The 19684-nt window shown below is 39.0% G+C and overlaps 1 protein-coding gene across 1 annotated transcript; it reads left to right on the forward strand.

The window, feature by feature from the left end:
- The first annotated feature begins 894 nt into the window (after nucleotides 1-894).
- On the forward strand, nucleotides 895-19149 carry LOC141840568 (E3 ubiquitin-protein ligase UPL1-like). The gene is made up of 17 exons (XM_074728604.1): nucleotides 895-1090; nucleotides 1177-1303; nucleotides 3915-4010; nucleotides 4090-4290; nucleotides 4416-10953; nucleotides 11120-12174; nucleotides 12376-12678; nucleotides 12760-12967; nucleotides 13174-13427; nucleotides 13505-13770; nucleotides 14389-15499; nucleotides 15575-15721; nucleotides 15858-15938; nucleotides 16598-16817; nucleotides 16929-17068; nucleotides 17963-18069; nucleotides 18563-19149. The coding sequence occupies exons 2-17, from the start codon at nucleotides 1208-1210 to the stop codon at nucleotides 18663-18665; spliced, it is 10926 nt and encodes a 3641-aa protein (XP_074584705.1). The 5' UTR covers nucleotides 895-1090; nucleotides 1177-1207; the 3' UTR covers nucleotides 18666-19149.
- Nucleotides 19150-19684: the final 535 nt, after the last annotated feature.

Here is a 19684-nt window from a genome sequence, read left to right on the forward strand (position 1 = left end):
CGATTTATGTTGCTGGACATGGGAGGTGCAGAGAAACCCTAAATAACAATTCTCAACACCACATCGCCAGCGACCATCTGGAAAGGAATCCGGAGCGACCATCTAAACTCAGAACCAGAAGGAAGAAGGAAAAAAAAAGAATCCGCAGATGTATCAGATCTAGACAAGAACGGGGCCCGTGGTGGGAAAGAGGAGTCCGCTCGGTCAGAGATCGACGCCTCAATCTGGCTGGTCACAGAAGGCGTTCGGCCATGGCGATGAGATCGACGCCGCTATACCAGCGATTGAATAAATGGCGAACGAAGAGCTTGTTCAAAGCATAGAAGAGGTGGGAAGGAAAGGCTTTCGGCGGCTCCGCTACTAGGGTTAACGGAAGGATGGTGAGGGGTATATATAGAGTGCAGTAGGGTTCTACTTGGGCCAATGATGTGTTTGAAAGTGGGCTCACATAAGTCCAAATCAAGGCCCAATGTACACTTGATCCGTCGCACATAATGATAAATAATGATAGGTCGAGACTCTTTAAAGCATTTATCCGTTGAAAATTTCATCTGATGATTCTTATCGTGATCAAATTTTTTATATTTAATTTCTCAAGATTTTTCAGTTTCTTAAATGTTTTTTTTATTTCTGATATGGAGTAATAAATAAGTTCTCTTTTATTTTTCAGTTTCTTGGAAAGGATTTGTTATTTTTTTATAAAAAAAATCCACTACTTCTTGACTAAGTAAGATCACCTACAATTGGGCCTACTGGCCAGGGCCGAACCGGACGCATGGCACGTGGATTCAGCGTGACACTGCCCTATTCCTTCGTTGCGGTACGCCGACCTTGTGCAAAATATATCTCTCGCGTCGCGAATCGTGGCAGTATATTTTGCTCCGCCCCGTTGGGTTTTCATCGGTGACGGTCCTTTTTTTCTTTCCTTCGTCTCCACTCTCTCTTTCTTTCTCTCTCTCTTTCTCTCTCCGTTCGCTTTTTATAAGTCGATGTGTATGCATCATCGCCTCATCACGGCTTGTTCCTCTCTCTCCAAAACCCTTTTTTCGTCCGCTCCCTTTTCGCTCTCCCGTCGTCGCCCTAATCGCAGGTCCGTCGTCTTAGTTTCGATTGCTGTCCTTTCTTAATCGCTGGTTCCGATCTGCGACGCCGATTCTTATCGGGTTTTAGCGGCAGGTTTTGAGGTAGGGCGTGGTCTGGAACCGCGATGGCGGGGCACCGTTCGAGTCTCCCGCTGCGGCTGCAGCAGATCTTATCTGGCGGGAGGTCCCTCTCGCCGGTCCTTAAATTGGAGAGCGAGCCCGTGAGTTATCTCTAGACTGAACCTCCTGTTTCTGTTTTTGATTGTTACTTGCATGCTTATGTTATCGGTAGTCGGTGCTGGAGTGTGATTGCGTGTATGGATGATTTGTTTAGATTGAATAATGAACTGGTATGGTAGATTTTTCTTGTTAATTGATCTAGAAGCTACTAATGCTACTGCCTTTTTGTTGTTTATTTTTTCTGTTGTATATTTTTTCGGTTGTAAACTTGTTTGCTCTAATTAGTGAAAAATGTAATTAGTGGCAAAGTAAAAATATTTGCTAGGGATTCAACTCTTTCGTCTCCACAGCGTGGTGTTTGTGATTCTTTTTCTGATCCATCTTTCTTATTAGCTAGTATGTTCATGTCCAACTGATGAATCTGAATTAACAAGAAAAAAAAAGTGACACAATTTGCTACTTGACGTGCCAAGTTTACTCAGGGCATGTTAGATTTTCAGAGCACACGTAGAAAACTCAATGAGGGCCAAAACACACGGGAACAGTAGTCGCAGCAAACATTTGAATTTGAGATATTGTTTACTGGGTAAAATTAGGCTAATGATGTTTCTTGCTTCTCAGTGCACTTAATCGATCCTACTTTAGAACATTAATTTTTTTTCTCATCGTTATCATGCAATCTGAAACAATACATTCCTTTTGATTGTTGAGGAAATTATGCATGCAGTGTCACAAACATGGTCTGGGTTCAATTTGTTATACATTAATTGAATGGATATTATTACCTTTTTGCACATGTAAATGATTCTGTATACAATTTTTCTAAGTCTTTAAAGTTGAGGACCAACCAGAAAAGGTAACTTTGTAAACTCACAGCATGATATATATCCTACCTAGAGTCTGGATTGTCCAAGTCAGATCGGGTTTTAACATTGTAAGATCCGAAGGTCTAAATTACAATCATGACTAACATGGCCGTGGTAAACTATTTAATTCATCTACATGTAACATTGACGAACTGAAAATCTGTCATAAAGGTTTTTGAGAAAATTGGATTGTTCCAATTTTTTTTCCAAGCAAACCAGCCGGTCTGGCTCATCTTTCACAATTGTGGAATGAACTTCAATTTGTTATGGAAGTTGGACCCTCTTGGCTCACTGTTTATTGACTTGTTTGCCTTAATTTGATCCTAATTGGTTTTTAAGCTTGGTTTAATCGGGACCGGTATCAGTTCTGAAAGTGTTTGGTTTGATTTAATACATGTGATGACTGCAGTTTCCTAGTACTCACCCCTAGTGGAAGAACCTGCTTGCCTCACTCTATCACCTATCTGATCCAATTCCTACTCATGTTCTGTACTCCTAATTAAACTCGATCTTACCTCTTTTTCCTTAATTCTGATTAGGTTTTAGTAAGCCTGGTTTGATCCGGACGAGTCTTAATTCTGAAAGTCTTGTTTGATTTTAATCCATGTCATGATTCCAAAATTCCAAGTGCTACGTTTCTTGATCCTAATCACCAACAGCTAAATTGGATTTATCATTCATTCTGTTCTTCAATCTCTAATCTGGCCATATGGAAGGGTTTAATCTTCATTTTCCATCTGATGCGTAGTTCATCTTTGACATGCTATTCTTTCTAAAAGCTTCTTTTCTTATCTTTGTTTATGTAGATTAAGGTTATTGTTAAATTGGAATGGTTTATATTTTCCCAGAGATTTGATTTGGTAGTTGATTTTTTCTGCCATTTGTATACCTCATTTAAATTTGGGGTATATAAGATGCTGCAATTTGTGTTATATTTTGTAGTTAATGAGCTGGTAAAAGAAGAGTGTGATTGATGAATTGTAGGGTAATTCACAGGTCACGAATTATTAATATCAATTTTGGTGACTCACTATGGTATAAAATAAAATGTAAGATTAATGCATGAGAAGGTGCATGTTGAGTAGATAATGAACCAAGGAAATAATAATTCTGATATATATATATATATATATATATATATATATATATATATATATATATTAGTGCAAGATCTCATCCAACTTGAGTTTCGTCTTGACAAATTTAATTCATTATCCTGTTCTTCAGAGTGGAACTGTTACCATACAGAAATAAACATGGCATGATGAATGAATTAGCCACCTTTTTAGAGGGGCTGTTCATCCTATTTGTAGTGGACTCCGAGTGTTTCTGTACCCCTCTGAAAGCCGATACAGTAGTCTGCATTATTTCTGAGTGAACATATAATTTCAGCATGTTGGTAATCTAAGTTTGGCAGTTCTCCCATGTTGTTTTCATAGGCATAGGACCCAATATTTACTACTTTAGACCTTTTTCTTTGTATGGGTCTTTACAGAATGTCAATTATTGTGAGAGATAAGACATTGTTTTTATAATAATAATTTTTTCAAGGCTGTTGTATATGTACTACTATTATGGTGTATCTTTTTTCTTTTTGATATTTGAAGAACAGTCTCATATACAAATGTGATGTGGTCTTTACTGGATGTGTCTATGAATGTGACTCTAGAACTGATGTCATGTCAATTAAATGTGCTCAAGTTCTTTTCTTTGATTATTTTTCTATTTATTAATTTATGTCCTATGCTTAGTTTTTCAGTTGTCTCATACTAGTTTGTATTTGCAGCCACCAAAAGTCAAGGATTTCATTGATAGGGTGATTAAGAGCCCATTACATGATATAGCCATTCCTCTTTCTGGTTTCCGTTGGGAGTACAATAAGGTACAGTATTGTTTATTAATCACTTAACATCTGAGATTGCTCTATTTTTATGCATATTTTGGCTTTAATTTGATTTCAGGGAAATTTCCACCATTGGAGGCCACTTTTTATGCATTTTGATACATACTTCAAGACATATCTTTCTTGCAGAAAAGACCTCTTATCTGACAATATTTTGGAGGAAGAACCCTTTCCCAAACATTCTGTTATGCAGATCTTAAGAGTCATGCAGATTATTCTGGAAAACTGTCGCAACAAAAGTTCATTTGGAGGTCTAGAGGTGAATCTGAAATTCTATTTTTTAGAAGAAGAATCATACCCATATAGCATGTAATTATAGAGGACTTATATATTAGCTTTGCTTTTCATGTTGTTTCTGACTTTTTAATCATGTTCCTGAATCAGCATTTCAAGATTCTACTTGCATCCACAGATCCGGATGTCCTTATAGCTTCCTTGGAGACTCTTTCTGCATTGGTGAAGATAAATCCATCCAAGATGCATTTGGGTGGGAAATTGATTGGTTGTGGTTCTTTGAATAGCTATCTGCTCTCTCTAGCACAGGGCTGGGGTAGCAAAGAAGAAGGCTTGGGTTTGCATTCATGTGTTGTGACAAATGAGAGAAATCAACATGAGGGATTAAGTTTGTTTCCTACTGACGTTGGTGACAAATGTGATGGGACCCAACATCGATTGGGTTCCACTCTCCATTTTGAATACAGTATACCTTCTTCCTTAGCTACAGAATCTGCAACTGAAGGAAGCAAATCATCTAATATTTGTGTCATAAAGATCCTCGATATGCATTTGAGAAAAGAGGATGATTTGAGCATTTTGAAACAATGTGTCGAACAGTTTAATGTTCCTTCTGAGCACAGATTCTCATTACTTACAAGAATTAGATACGCGCATGCCTTCCGATCTCCTAGAATATGTAGGCTGTATAGCAGGATTAGTATTCTTGCATTCATTGTTTTGGTGCAATCAAATGATGCGCATGATGAACTCACGTCTTTTTTTGCTAATGAGCCTGAGTATACAAATGAGCTTATCAAGCTTGTTCGCAATGAAGATTATGTGCCGGGGAATGTTAGGGCATTGGCTATGCTTGCATTAGGAGCTCAGTTAGCAGCCTATGCATCATCTCACGAACGGGCTAGAATATTGAGTGGTTCAAGTATTATATCTGGCAATGGGAATCGTATGATGCTGCTAAATGTTCTTCAGAAAGCTATTGTATCACTTAGCAACCCAAATGATCCTTCTACTCCAGTGTTTGTTGATGCTCTTCTTCAGTTCTTCTTGCTTCATGTGTTATCTTCCTCGAGTTCTGGTAGTGCTGTAAGGGGCTCAGCAATGGTTCCTCCTCTTCTACCTCTTTTGCAAGACTCTGATCTGGCACATATGCATATTGTCTCCTCTGCTGTTAAGACCTTACAAAAGCTGATGGAATATAGTAGCCCTGCTGTGTCTCTATTAAAAGATTTAGGAGGGATTGAGTTTTTGTCCAAGAGGCTGCAGATTGAAGTATATAGAATCATTGGCCCAGGTGAAGGCACAAGCAACTCGGTGACATCTGCAGATACGTTAAGCCCTGATGAAGATCAATTGTACTTACAGAAACACCTTATTAAGTGCTTGCTTAAGGCATTGGGTTCTGCAATGTACTCTCCAGCGAATGCTGCAAGGAATCAGAATTCCCAACAAAACTCCTTGCTTTCATCTTTATCCTTGATATTTAGAAATGTAAGCATGTTCGGTGGGGATATTTATTTTGCAGCAGTATCTGTTATGGGCGAAATAATTCACAGGGATCCAACATGCTTTCCTGTTCTCGATGAGTTTGCTGTCCCCAAGTCATTTTTATTATCAGTGACATCTGGGATTCTTCCTTCTTCAAAGGCGCTCATCTGTGTTCCTAATGGTCTTGGTGCTATCTGTCTTAATACCAAGGGATTGGAGGCAGTGAAAGAGACTGCTGCATTGCGATTTCTGGTTGACACATTCACAACAAAGAAATATTTGGTTGCAATGAATGAGGGTGTTGTTCTTTTAGCAAATGCTGTTGAAGAGCTTCTTCGGCATGTATCTTCACTAAGGAGTGCTGGGGTTGAGATTATTATTGATATTATCAACAAACTTACATCTTTTGGGAATGATAAATCCAAGGAAACTGTGGTGGATATGGATGAGAACACTGCCATGGAAACTGATCGTGAAGAAAAGGCAAATGAAGGGCATGATTTGGTGAGTGCCATGGATATGGCTGTTGAAGGAATCAGTGATGAGCAGTTTGAGCAGTTATCCATCTTCCATATCATGGTGTTAGTTCATCGGACAATGGAAAACTCTGAAACTTGTAGAATGTTTGTCGAGAAGAGGGGTATAGAAACATTGTTAAAACTTCTTCAACGACCTAGCATCACTCAGTCATCAGATGCCATGCCAATTGCTTTGCATAGCACAGTTGTCTTTAAGGGCTTTACCCAGCATCATTCTGCATCCCTTGCACGTGCTTTTTCTTCCTCACTTAGGGAGCATTTGAAAAATTCTATGAATCAATTCAGTTCATTTGCGGGTTTATCTTTGCAGGATTCCAAGTCTATACAGGACAGTGGATTATTATCGTCTCTCTTTGTAGTTGAATTTCTCCTCTTCCTTGCTGCTTCAAAAGACAATCGTTGGATTAGTGCATTGCTCACTGAATTTGGAGATTCTAGCAGGGATGTTCTAGAAGACATTGGGCATATCCATCGTGAAGTCCTGTGGCATATCGCCCTACTTGAAGATTCAAAGGCTGAAAGAGATGATTCTTCTAATGAGGTGCATGTAGATCCTGGTGTGGACCATGTGGTTGATTCTCCAGAAGAGCAACGCTTTAGTACTTTCAGGCAGTATCTTGATCCATTACTGAGAAGAAGAGTTCCTGGGTGGACTTTTGAGACTCAAGTTTCTGACCTATTTAACATATATCGAGATCTTGGACGTGCAGCCACTGGTTTACATAGACGGGGTATAGATAGCTATTCAACTTTGCGAGTTGCTTCTGGCTACCAATCCCAGTCTTCTAATTCTTCAGACAGCTCTCCTGTGAGTAGAACAGAAGATGCCAAGCAGAGATCTTACTTTTCTTTATGTAATGACATGATGAGGTCACTTGCTTATCATATAAACCATCTCTTTATGGAGCTGGGAAAATCAATGCTACTGACTTTGCGCCGTGAGAGCAATCCTATAAATATCTCCCCATCTATTGTATCTGTTGGTAACACAGTTTCCTCGATTCTGTTAGGACACTTGAATTTTAGGTGGCATGCAAGCACTTCAGAGAGTGAGACTTCTGTGTCTACAAAATGTCGCTATCTTGGCAAAGTTATTGATTTTCTGAATGGGATTCTATTAGACAGGCCAGAATCTTCCAATCCGATTATGCTTAAATGTTTGTTTGGACATGGCGTCATTCAGTCTGTTTTAACCACTTTTGAGGCGACAAGTCAGTTGCTTTTCACACTCAACAGAGTCCCACCTTCCCCAATGGAAATGGATGATAAATGTCAAAAGGAAGACAGAGAAGAGCCAGAAAATTCATGGATATATGGTCCTTTGGCTAGCTATGGTACTGTACTGGACCGCTTGGCCACATCATCTTTCATCTTGTCTTCGTCGACGAAGCAGCTGCTTGAGCAACCAATCACAAATGGAATCGTTCCATTTCCTCAAGATGCAGAGGCATTTGTGAAATTGCTTCAATCCAAGGTTTTAAAGGCTATACTTCCCATTTGGACTCATCCTCAATTTTCTGAATGCAATTTAGAGTTTATTACTTCAATGATCTCTATTATGCGGCATATTTACATTGGTGTTGAAGTCAGGAATGCCAATACTAGTGGTGGATCTCATTTAGCTGGTCCGCCACCTGATGAAGCATCTATATCATTGATTGTAGAAATGGGCTTTTCTCGTGCCAGAGCAGAAGAAGCATTGAGACAAGTTGGCATGAATAGCGTTGAAATTGCAACTGATTGGCTATTTTCACATCCAGAGGAACCACAAGAAGATGATGAACTTGCTAGGGCTGTTGCAATGTCCCTAGGGAGCTCAGATGGACCATCGAAGGAAGATGAAATTACAAATTCTAAGATCATTGATCAGGAAGAGGAAACTGTCCAATTGCCTCCTGTTGATGAAATCCTGTCAGCATGCATGAAACTCCTGCAGGCAAATGGATCTTTAGCCTTTCCTGTAAAAGATCTGCTTGTTTTGATATGTACTCAAAATGATGGTCACCACAGACAGAAGATCCTCTCTCACATCATGGATCATGTAAAACATTCTTCTATACCATCAGCTCCTTTAAGTGAGAATGTGTTATCGGCACTATTTCACATTCTTGCTCTAATTCTCCATGATGATGCTATGGCACGGGAAGTTGCCTATCAAGCTGGGCTGATAAAGATTGCTCTGGATCTGCTTTCTAGATGGAATCTGGGTTCTTCTGATGAAGCAAAACCTCAAGCTCCGAAGTGGGTCACTGCATGCTTCCTCTCTGTTGATCAGTTGCTGCAGGTGGATCCTAAGATGGCTGCTGGAATATGCAATCTGGAACAAATAAAAAAGGATAACATCAATCCTCAGAAATCAATTGTAATTGATGAGAATAAAACAAAGGATTTTCAGTCTTCTCTGGAGTCTGCTATGGGATTTTTGGATATGGAGGACCAGAAGAAGCTTTTGGAAATATGCTGCAGATGTATAAAGAATCAGTTTCCTTCTGAGACCATGCATGTGGTGCTGCAGCTGTGTTCTACGTTAACTAAATATCACCCAGTTGCTGTTAGTTTTCTTGAAGCTGGAGGTTTGCAAGCTTTACTCAGCTTGCCCACAAACAGCTTATTTCCGGGGTTCAATAATGTGGCAGCTGCAATTATCCGCCACATTTTGGAAGATCCTAATACTCTTCAGCAAGCCATGGAGTTAGAGATACGCCATAGCCTCATTGCAGCAACTAGCAGACATTCAAATGCCAGAATATCACCACGAACTTTTGTTCAGAACTTGGGTATTGTTATTTCCAGGGATCCTGTGGTGTTTCTTAAAGCTGCACAAGCTGTATGCAGGATTGAGATGGTTGGTGACCGACCTAATGTAGTGCTGTTGAAAGATCGTGAGAAGGAAAAGCCCAAGGCTAAAGACAAAGAGAAGACAGCTGAGAAAGACAAAGTATCTGCTAGTGATGAAAAAAATACTGGGGTAGACGTGACCTCAGTTGTCCCTGGAAGTGGGCATGGTAAACTATCAGATCCTTATACAAAGAACAGCAAGGCCCATAGAAAAATTCCACAAAGTTTTACAACGGTGATTGAATATCTCTTGGATTTGATTGTGAAATTTGTCCCTCTTCCAGATGCAGAATCTCAAGCTGATGGTTGTCCTACTCCATCAGTATCAGACATGGATATTGATTCCACCTCTGCTAAAGGAAAAGGAAAAGTTATTGATGTTTCGTCTGCAGATGGCAAAAATGATTCCCAGGAAGCTCTTACATCTATTGCAAAAAGTGTTTTTATTGTCAAACTTTTGACAGAGATACTTCTCACTTATGCTTCATCAATTCATGTAGTACTTAGAAGAGATTCTGAGCTCAGTAGTTCTCGTGCTCTTTCAAAGTGTATAAATGGCAATACTGGTGGGGGAATCTTTCATCATATTCTTCTTAATTTTCTTCCTTATTCGGGAATTTCTAAGAAAGATAAGAAAACTGATGGTGATTGGAGGCAAAAGTTAGCCACCAGATCAAACCAAATTTTGGTGGCATCATCTGTTCGTTCAGCAGAAGCCCGTAGAAGAATTTTTTCTGAAATAAGCAATGTGTTTAATGACTTCATTAACTCATCTAGTTGTTGTAGAGCAGCCAATTCCCGCATGCATGCCTTTGTTGACCTACTTAATGATATCCTTGCTGCTCGCTCGCCAACTGGTTCATATATTTCGGCAGAAGCTTCAGTTACTTTTATTGATCTTGGGCTTGTTCATTCTTTAAGTTGGACACTTCGAGTGCTTGACTTGGACCATGCTGATTCACCAAAGCTCATCACAGGAATCATTAAGGTGTTAGAGTTAGTGACAAAGGAGCATGTTCATTCTGCTTACATTAACACAGCAAAGGGGGACAATTCCCTGACGCTGGCTTCTAACGAGCATCAACTTGGTTCATCTAATGATCATGGTGATAGGTTTGAGGCCTTGGAAACAATCTCACAACCTGATAATGCAGAAGTGATGGCTGACCAAAGAGAAACAGCCATCCAAAATTTTAGCAATTCTGGTTCCATGTTAGATGATATGGATCATGACCGTGAAATAAATGTGGGTTTTGCTCGTGAAGCTGAAGATGATTTCATGCATGAAGCTTCTGAAGATGGTACAGGAATTGAGAATGGTGTTTCAACTGTGGAAATAAGATTTGATATTCAACAAAATCCAGAAGATGACATGGGTGATGATGATGATGATGAAGATATGTCAGGGGATGAGGGAGAAGAAGTTGATGAGGATGATGAAGACAATAATGACTTGGAGGAGGATGAAGTTCATCAAACCTCTCATCCTGACACAGATCATGATGAGCATGAGATGGATGATGAAGAATTTGATGAAGATGTCTTGGAAGAAGATGATGATGACAATGAAGATGATGATGGTGTAATACTCCAGTTGGAGGAGGGAATTAGTGGAATAAATGTTTTTGATCACATTGAAGTTCTAGGTAGTGACAATTTTTCTGTAATGCCTGTTGACATATTTGGCTCTAGACGTCAAGGGCGGACAACATCCATTTACAATCTTCTTGGACGAACTGGTGACAACAGTGCCCTTCATCTTGAACATCCGTTGTTGGAGGAACCTTCTTCGTATAGACATCTGGTTCACCAGAGACAATCAGGTCAAATTATATTTTTTTGGTTCATGCTTTATCTTTTTCTTTTCATAATTTTTCTTGTCCATCATTTTTAGTTCAATTAACACATTATAATAAACATATTTGTTGAAATATGTAGTTCAACAAGTACTAATGACATCTCGTGCTTTCATTTTTGATTTTTTTTCAGAAAATACTGTGGATATAGCTTTCTCAGATAGAAATCATGAGAACACTTCCTACAGAATGGATGCTATCTTCCGTACATTGAGGAATGGACGACAGGGTCATCGCTTTAGTATGTGGTTGGATGATAGCCATCAACGTGGTGCATCTAGTGCCCCTGCAGTGCCTCAGGGGATTGAAGAAATGCTTGTTTCCCGACTAAGACCGCCTACACTTGTCCAAAACCAAAGCATGCAGGTTAACAGTCCTCAAGAAAAACATGAACCCAGTCAGTTGCAAATTGCAGAGACTGAAGTTAGGGAAGAAAGAGCTGCAGGAGTTAATGAGAACAATGAGAACATTGTTATACCTTCACAAGCAATAGATGGTTCTCGAAATGCTGGTATTGTAACCTCCAGTAGTGATTCACTTCAAGACACTGGTGCATCTGGTGCAAGTGAGCAAGTTTCAGAGATGCAGTATGAACGGGCAGATGTTGTCGTGCGAGATGTTGAAGCAGTGAGTCAAGCAAGCAGTGGGAGTGGGGCAACTATAGGAGAAAGCCTTCGCAGTTTGGAAGTAGAAATTGGGAGTGTGGATGGACATGATGATGGAGATAGGCAAGGTCCTGTTGATAGACTTCCTTTGGGTGATTTGCAGTCGGTGAGTAGGCTGAGAAGGTCATCAGGTAATGCGCCAGTTAGTGTCCGTGATACATCTCTTGAAAGTGTGAGTGAGGTCCCACAGCAGAATGAGGAGCAGCAGGAGCCGCAACCAACAGTAAATGTTGATCCAGATACAATAGACCCTACGTTTTTGGAGGCTCTTCCAGAGGAATTGCGAGCTGAAGTACTTTCCTCACGGCAGAATCAAGTGTCCCAGGCTTCAAATGAACAACCTCAAGCTGATGGAGATATTGATCCTGAATTTCTCGCTGCACTTCCACCTGATATAAGGGAGGAGGTTCTAGCACAACAACGGGCTCAAAGGAGACAAGAATCACAACAATTGGAAGGTCAACCAATTGAGATGGATGCTGTTTCAATAATTGCTACACTTCCTTCAGATGTTCGAGAAGAGGTAAACTGTGCTGCTTAGCTTAAGCTCTTGTATTAGATGCTGTTGCAGAACCTAGATACTTTGGACAGACAATGTGAATATATGAATCTGTTTTTAAGAACTTACATCAGGGTTAGAGCTGTTTTCCTTTTATCTAGGTATATATAAGCATCCTCCTTGAAATATCATTTTCCATGATGAATAATCCACTGTCCATTTTAGGTGCTTCTGACCTCGCCTGATACTCTTTTGGCGACACTGACCCCTGCACTTGTTGCTGAAGCAAATATGTTGCGTGAAAGATTCGCCCATCGGCACCATACTGGAGCACTCATTGGCATGAGTTCCAGGAGTCGCCGGGGTGAGTCTTCTAGACATGGTGATGCTATTGGGTCTAGTCTGGACAGAAATGTTGAGGCTGCTGCACGTAGAACTGCACTAGGGAAACTGATCGAAACTGATGGTGTTCCCCTTGTTGACATGAATGATCTTAAGGCAATGATTAGATTGTTGCGTATAGTTCAGGTAACTGCTTATTTTTTCTATTTGATGTTTAATGAAAAATTACATGATTGTCAATTGACATTTGTGATGTTTGATTTGCAGCCGCTGTACAAAGGTCCACTACAGAGGCTTTTCTTAAATCTATGTACCCATCATGAGACAAGAACTTCTTTGGTGAAAATTTTGATGGAAATGCTAATGATTGATCTGAGGGGACCTATTAACAGTTCAGCTGAATCTTCTGAATCACCATTTAGGTTGTATGGGTGTCAGAGTTATATTGCATATTCTCGTCCTCAATTTCATGGCGGTAATGTCTTAACTTCAGCAGAATATTTGTTCAATCACATGAAGTATATTTGTTTGATGATATGGTCATGAGTCCTTGAAAATTGAGTTCACAGTTTTTTCTTGGTCAACAGCTATTTAGTGTTGGTTCCATCTGCTAAGCAAAAATATTATCATCATTTATTAATATTTTGCTTCATGTTCACTATTTCTTTCTCAAATATGCAGGAGTTCCCCCACTATTATCACGTCGTATTCTGGAGACATTGACTTACTTGGCTAAGAACCATCCCAAAGTGTCAAAGCTGCTACTACATCTTGAATTGCCAATTTCACCAGAAGCAACAGACAGGGGACGTGGGAAAGCTGTACTAATGGATGAAGATAAACCTGAATTTAGAATTGGAGCTTATGCGATTGTGTTGCTTCTGGGGCTCCTGAGGCAACCATTGTACACGAGGAGTGTTTCCCATTTGGAACAGGTACTGCTAGTAAATAGTAGCCAATATCTAATTCCTATTTCAAGTTCTGGACTATTACTGAACCTTTTTCTTTTCAGTTGTTAAACCTTATTGAGGTTGTTATTGACTCTGGCCTCTCCAACAAAGCTGAAATTTCACTTGAGCAGCAAACTTTGCAAGACACACCATTATCTGCTGATGCTGTCGTGTCTTCTGCTGATGAGGATGTTAAATTGATCAAAGCTGATGATTCTGGAAGGCCTTCTACTTGTGGTACGAACAATGAAAGAAATACACATGATATTTTACTGAGTATCCCGGAAGAAGAGCTTCGACTTCTATGCTCATTGCTTGCACGTGAAGGGTATGATTCTCTTTTTGTTCATTTGCCTTGTCTGCATGATCTAGGCCTTGTACCTACTTCCATAATTGAAAATGAGATTGTTAGAACAAGATTATTAGTCAAAGTTGCTTTTTCCTCAAAAGTTATGCTTCAAGATAATTGTAAATGATAATAAAACAAAATTTTCTTTTCTGTCAGAATCTATAAGAGCCTGTTGTAGTAGCATTTTTTTTACACTCACATAAGCTTAATCTAGAGCTGTAAGTCATGCTGTTATATTTCCTCATCAGTCAAGCTACATGCTAATCTGATCATTGATTCATCCTTAATTAGGGTATGTAACTTCCATGGTGAAAGACTGTATTGTATTTGTTTCATTAATGAAATTAATCTGTTCTTTGCTGCATGCCTCTTTCCTTTTGCCTGCTACCCTTTACTCATTTGATTTTCCTATTTAGCATCTTTCAGTTTTGTCTAGGAATGTTTTCATGTCACACACCTACTTGATTTATGCCATGTAAAATTTGGCAAAAAGACTATATTAACTTGTCGAATTGAGCCTCACTGCTGCTCCAGGATTTAGTTTTTTTACCTGGAAATATTTCTTTGGCGTTTCTTGAATGATTTTTTTTTGTGCAGATTATCAGATAATGCTTACAATCTTGTGGCTGAGGTGTTAAAAAAAATGGTGGCCAGTGCTCCTACATATTGCCATTTATTCACTACAGAGCTTGTCACTTCTGTGGGGAATTTAAGTGTCTATGCTATGAAAGAACTTCATTTATATGAGGATGCTGAAAAAGCACTTCTGAGTTCGTCTTCTATCAATGGGACTGCAATCTTGAGAGTTCTTCAGGCATTGAGCTCCCTCGTTGCTGCATTGCATGAAAAAAAGACACCTGATTCATTTGTCGAGAAAGACCAAACTGATGCCCTTTCTCATGTATGGGTTATAAATTCTGCACTGGAACCTTTATGGCTAGAATTGAGCAACTGCATAAGCAAAATTGAGATGTCTTCAGAAACTCCATCAGATTCGGCATCTCTGTCAGGTAATTCGCCATCCGCTAGCACTGGTGCAGTGCCACCACTTCCACCTGGAGTGCAAAACATTTTGCCATATATAGAGTCATTCTTTGTGACATGTGAAAAGCTGCGTCCTGGGCAATATGAAGCAGTACAAGATTTTACTTCTGTGGCAACTGACATCGAGGATGCAAGTACATCAGCTGGAGTACAGAAATCATCTGGGTCTGCAAACACTGATGAAAAACAAGTTGTTTTTGTTAGGTTTTTAGAGAGGCATAGAAAATTGTTAAATTCGTTCATCCGACAGAATCCTGGTTTACTTGAGAAATCATTTTCTCTGATGCTTAAAATTCCAAGATTCATTGAATTTGACAATAAACGTTCTCATTTTCGATCAAAGATAAAACATCAACATGACCATCATCACAGCCCAGTTAGAATATCAGTGCGAAGAGCTTATATATTGGAGGATTCATATAATCAATTGCGAATGCGTTCACCACAAGATTTAAAGGGAAAATTGACTGTGCATTTTCAAGGAGAAGAAGGCATTGATGCAGGTGGACTTACGAGGGAATGGTATCAGTTGCTTTCTCGTGTAATTTTTGATAAGGGTGCTCTACTTTTTACGACTGTCGGAAATGATTCAACATTCCAGCCAAATCCCAATTCAGTATACCAGACAGAGCATCTTTCATATTTCAAGTTTGTTGGACGAGTGGTATGTTGTTTGTTTAACTAGTAATTTTTTCAAACTTTTTTATCTGAAATTTGCTTAATTGTTTCTATTTTCCAGGTTGGTAAAGCACTCTTTGATGGTCAGCTCCTTGATGTCCATTTCACAAGATCATTCTACAAGCACATTCTTGGAGTAAAGGTTACTTATCATGACATTGAGGCTGTTGATCCAGATTACTATAAGAACCTGAAGTGGATGCTTGAGGTACTTTAGAGTACATAACGTATTTTGTTTTTCTTTTATTTTTTGTTGTTTCATTTGTGCCCCCCCCCCCCCCCCCCCCCCCCCCAAAAAAAAAAAAAAACTTTGATTATGATTTATGTTCATTGTCATGCTGCAGAATGATATAAGCGACGTTTTGGACCTAACTTTTAGTATGGATGCTGATGAGGAAAAATTGATACTGTATGAAAAGGCAGAGGTGATGACTGTCTTTACTTTCTTCTGTCTAATAATGTGTTCCTGATTATAACTTTATTAAGTTTGTGAAGAATATATAGAATATATTTTGTATGATCTGTGTTTGTGCTTAACTATCCAGGAACTTGTTGCAGGAAAAATTTGGTTGCTATGGGTAGTTGTATTTTCTTAACTAGATATGTGCATGGTAAAATGTTTGATGGATTAAATCTTTATATCTACTGTTATCATAATGACCAAACATGCTGCCTATGAATGGTTTTTTTATTGGGTTTATTCTTTTTCTTATTTTTATGTACAGTTCGCTTCATGCTGTGTGTATTGGCCTTTTATTATATTCTGCATTCTTGCTGCCAAGTTTAGCAGTGGAAGCCCTAGAATAATATGCTATGATGCTATGTCAAGCGTTTCCTTTTCCAGCTTATGCTCTGTCAATTGAGGCATGTATTTAGTGTTTTAAATCCCCAAGTATGTTGCTTTTCTTAATCTTTGACCTGCAAAAGATATGATTTCATATTTTTTAGCAGTGATGTATCTTTTGAAGTTTTAGTCCTTTCAAATCATTCGATAAGTTATGCTTTGTTATTTCATATTTGTGTAGCAATATATTTCAGGTAATTATGCCTTGTTATTTCATATTTGTGTATTAATATATTTCAGGATTCTGAATTGATTCCTGGGGGAAGAAATATTCGTGTCACAGAAGAAAACAAACATGAATATGTTGATCGTGTGGCAGAACATTTGCTAACAACTGCAATTAGGCCTCAGATAAATGCATTTATGGAAGGATTTAACGAGTTGATCACCAAGGATCTGATTTCCATTTTCAATGATAAAGAATTTGAGTTGTTGATAAGTGGACTGCCAGATATTGATTGTGAGTTGATATTTGATGTGTTTTTTTTCAGACTTATCATTCATCAATTACTCATGGTATTATATAGCCATATGCTCGTTTTCTTATTCTTATTTTGTGTACCTCCTGCAGTGGATGACTTGAGAACCAATACTGAATATTCTGGCTACAGTAATGCATCCCCTGTTATTCAATGGTTTTGGGAAGTTGTTCAGGGCTTTAGTAAGGAGGACAAAGCCCGATTCCTGCAATTTGTTACTGGTACCTCGAAGGTAATTTTTTTTAATTAGAAATTATGGTTGGTAAGCTATGAAGCATTAAATGTCTTAAATGCAAATAAATAATAATTGGTGTATACATAGAGAAACCTGTATGTGTTGTTATCTAACTCGAAGTATTAGTATACACCATAGCATGTGGTGGTTGCTAGGCAGGGTGGATTCCATCTTATAAGCTTCTATGTGTAACCCCCTGAAGCACCAACAAAGTAATTTCTTTTGAAGTGGGTGATGCAACAATTTGTTTTTCTTGACATTAATTTGATTGATGAACAAGAACATACCGTGCTCGGACAGAGTTCCATTTGTCTAGGTTATGAACTCTTGCTTTTGGACCTGAAATGAATGAGCTTATTGGATTCAGCATTTTCTATATTGCCTTACAAATCATTTGGTAACTTATAATGCATTTCTTGGAATTAAGCCTTCTATTTCTGAAGTCCCTATGAGAGCTTGTTTTTATCTCTGCTGAATCTTCCTTCACTATGCTTCACGCCTAAAAATAGTACCCATGTCCAAACAGACCTTACCTGTCCACGAGGATGACATCATATTGTTGTGCTTGTATTTGTTGGCATTTTGTTTGACAACTGCTATTTCTTCATATTGGCACATGAGTTGACAAGGGCTCTGCCTTGGTAATCAGTCAGCTATGATTAATATTCTCTTATGCGTGTCTATGTGTAAACCTTAATTTTCTATCATTGTTTGTTATACTATATACTTGAATTTGTAATACCAACAATTGTTATTACTGTCTGAATCATGATTTCATCAGCTTATTACTCATTGTGTGCATCTCCTAATTGCTTTAGCATTTACTTTTTATGCATGTCTCAACTAGTTGATATTTTGTTCCCTTTACCAATGATTTTCCTATACTGATAGGTGCCATTGGAAGGTTTTAGTGCTCTTCAAGGAATCTCAGGTTCTCAGCGTTTTCAGATTCACAAGGCATATGGAAGCCCCCATCATTTGCCTTCAGCTCATACATGGTATGTTGTTCCTCCATTTGTGGCATATTGTATTCTGAAAAGTTAAAATGAAGTAGATTGGCTGATTTTTTTTTCCTTCCAAAGGAGGCCTGTGTGGACCAACTGTAAGTCATACATTTATGTAGGAAAATCCTTTGTAGAGAACTCTTTACAAAAAGAGCGATATGAATAATTTGTTGATAACAATTTTATGGAATTTCCTTGTCCATGTACTTTATCTAGGCCGACTTCATACACGTACCTAGTCTAGAATAGAAAGTTCACATCCGACTGACTATATAGTTAGTAAAACACTAGATTTTATATTCGCTATGCTAGACTTTTAATGAGTTGCATGCTTTCATCTGATGTTTCTCTCTTTTGCTTTGTTCTATTAGTTGTGGTTATCATGCACTTTCGCTTCCAGAAGCAGTAAATTTTTGTGCCTGAGTTGCAGTGAGACTTCCATCAAAGTCATTTCCTCATGCCGTCTTTTGCTTTGTATTTGCTGCAGCTTTAACCAATTGGACTTGCCCGAATACACTTCAAAAGAGCAGTTGCAGGAGCGATTGCTTTTAGCTATCCACGAGGCCAATGAAGGGTTCGGCTTTGGTTGAGACACCGGAGCTGGTTGGAAGGGTTGTGCACTTTGTACAGATAGGTGTATCAAACAGGGATTACAGAGCCAACTTACCTTGCTAAGGATCCGAAGCATGGTTTTCTCAGTTGCACATCATCTTCAACAAATGGTAGGGCGGGACCGACTCCTTGACTATTGAAACATGATTCTACGAAGGAAGGATCACATATACTCTCAATCTGCAAGTCGGAAATCATAGGTAGGTTTCAAGAACCAAAAACAAAGTCATCTGCAATTCAAACCGTCTGGAGTGTGCTGTCTCCTTGGTCAACTTGCTTCCTTTTTTTTTTTTTTTGTTCTCAAATTGTTTTAGCACAGTTTATGCACCGCAAACACCGTACAGTTTTCATAATTTGATACTTGTAGCAGATTATGGATGGGCGCGCCTCGTTCTTTTTGTCCTGTAAAGGTTTAAATTACCTTGGTGCCCTGTGATCTAATAAGGTTTTTCGTTTCGTTAATGCTTCTCGGTCGCAGAATTTTATTTACGCCCGTTATTATTATGTGCCTGTAATGAACCATTTTGTGATGATTATGCTTTCTTGAGCATTGAATTTTGATACTTGAGATTTATAATTTAAAATTTTACAATGTCACTGATCCAACGGATGATCAGTGATCCGGAATTCTCCGATCTATTAAAATATTGCAAATGACGTGTCCCGACCCACGGTCACGCAGATCTTTGACGTGATAAAGAACGCAGATGGGACCCTTTGACCAACGTCCAATGGGAAGTAGGCGATAACCCCCTGACGAAGACGTTAAAAATAAACACTTGCGAGTCCATTGAGAGCCGCCTCGGTCGCCACCCTTCGCCTCAGGTCTTCTTGCTTCTCCCTCGTCTTCTCTCACCATCTCGGAGGTCTTCCCCATTTCTTCTCCCTCGCCTTTGCGGCGAATCACTTGAGTCTTGTTGCTGCTTAACTAACTTTGTTGCTCTTTCTCGGCTTAGTAAGCCTTTCCTTCTTTGATTCGGATGCAGGTTTTTGCGGT

The sequence above is a fragment of the Curcuma longa genome, chromosome 11, assembly GCF_044706935.1.
Source record: "Curcuma longa cultivar G26 ecotype Majalengka, Jawa Barat chromosome 11, ITB_CL_G26_1.1, whole genome shotgun sequence".
NCBI classification, from domain to species: domain Eukaryota; kingdom Viridiplantae; phylum Streptophyta; class Magnoliopsida; order Zingiberales; family Zingiberaceae; genus Curcuma; species Curcuma longa.

Excerpts from the sequence above, each read along its gene's own strand:
- LOC141840568 (XM_074728604.1), top strand. The coding sequence starts at position 1,208 with ATGGCGGGGCACCGTTCGAGTCTCCCGCTGCGGCTGCAGCAGATCTTA. Across the intron at positions 4,011-4,089 it reads TCCGTTGGGAGTACAATAAG|GGAAATTTCCACCATTGGAG; the intron begins GTACAGTATTGT and ends ATTTGATTTCAG. Across the intron at positions 4,291-4,415 it reads GTTCATTTGGAGGTCTAGAG|CATTTCAAGATTCTACTTGC; the intron begins GTGAATCTGAAA and ends TTCCTGAATCAG.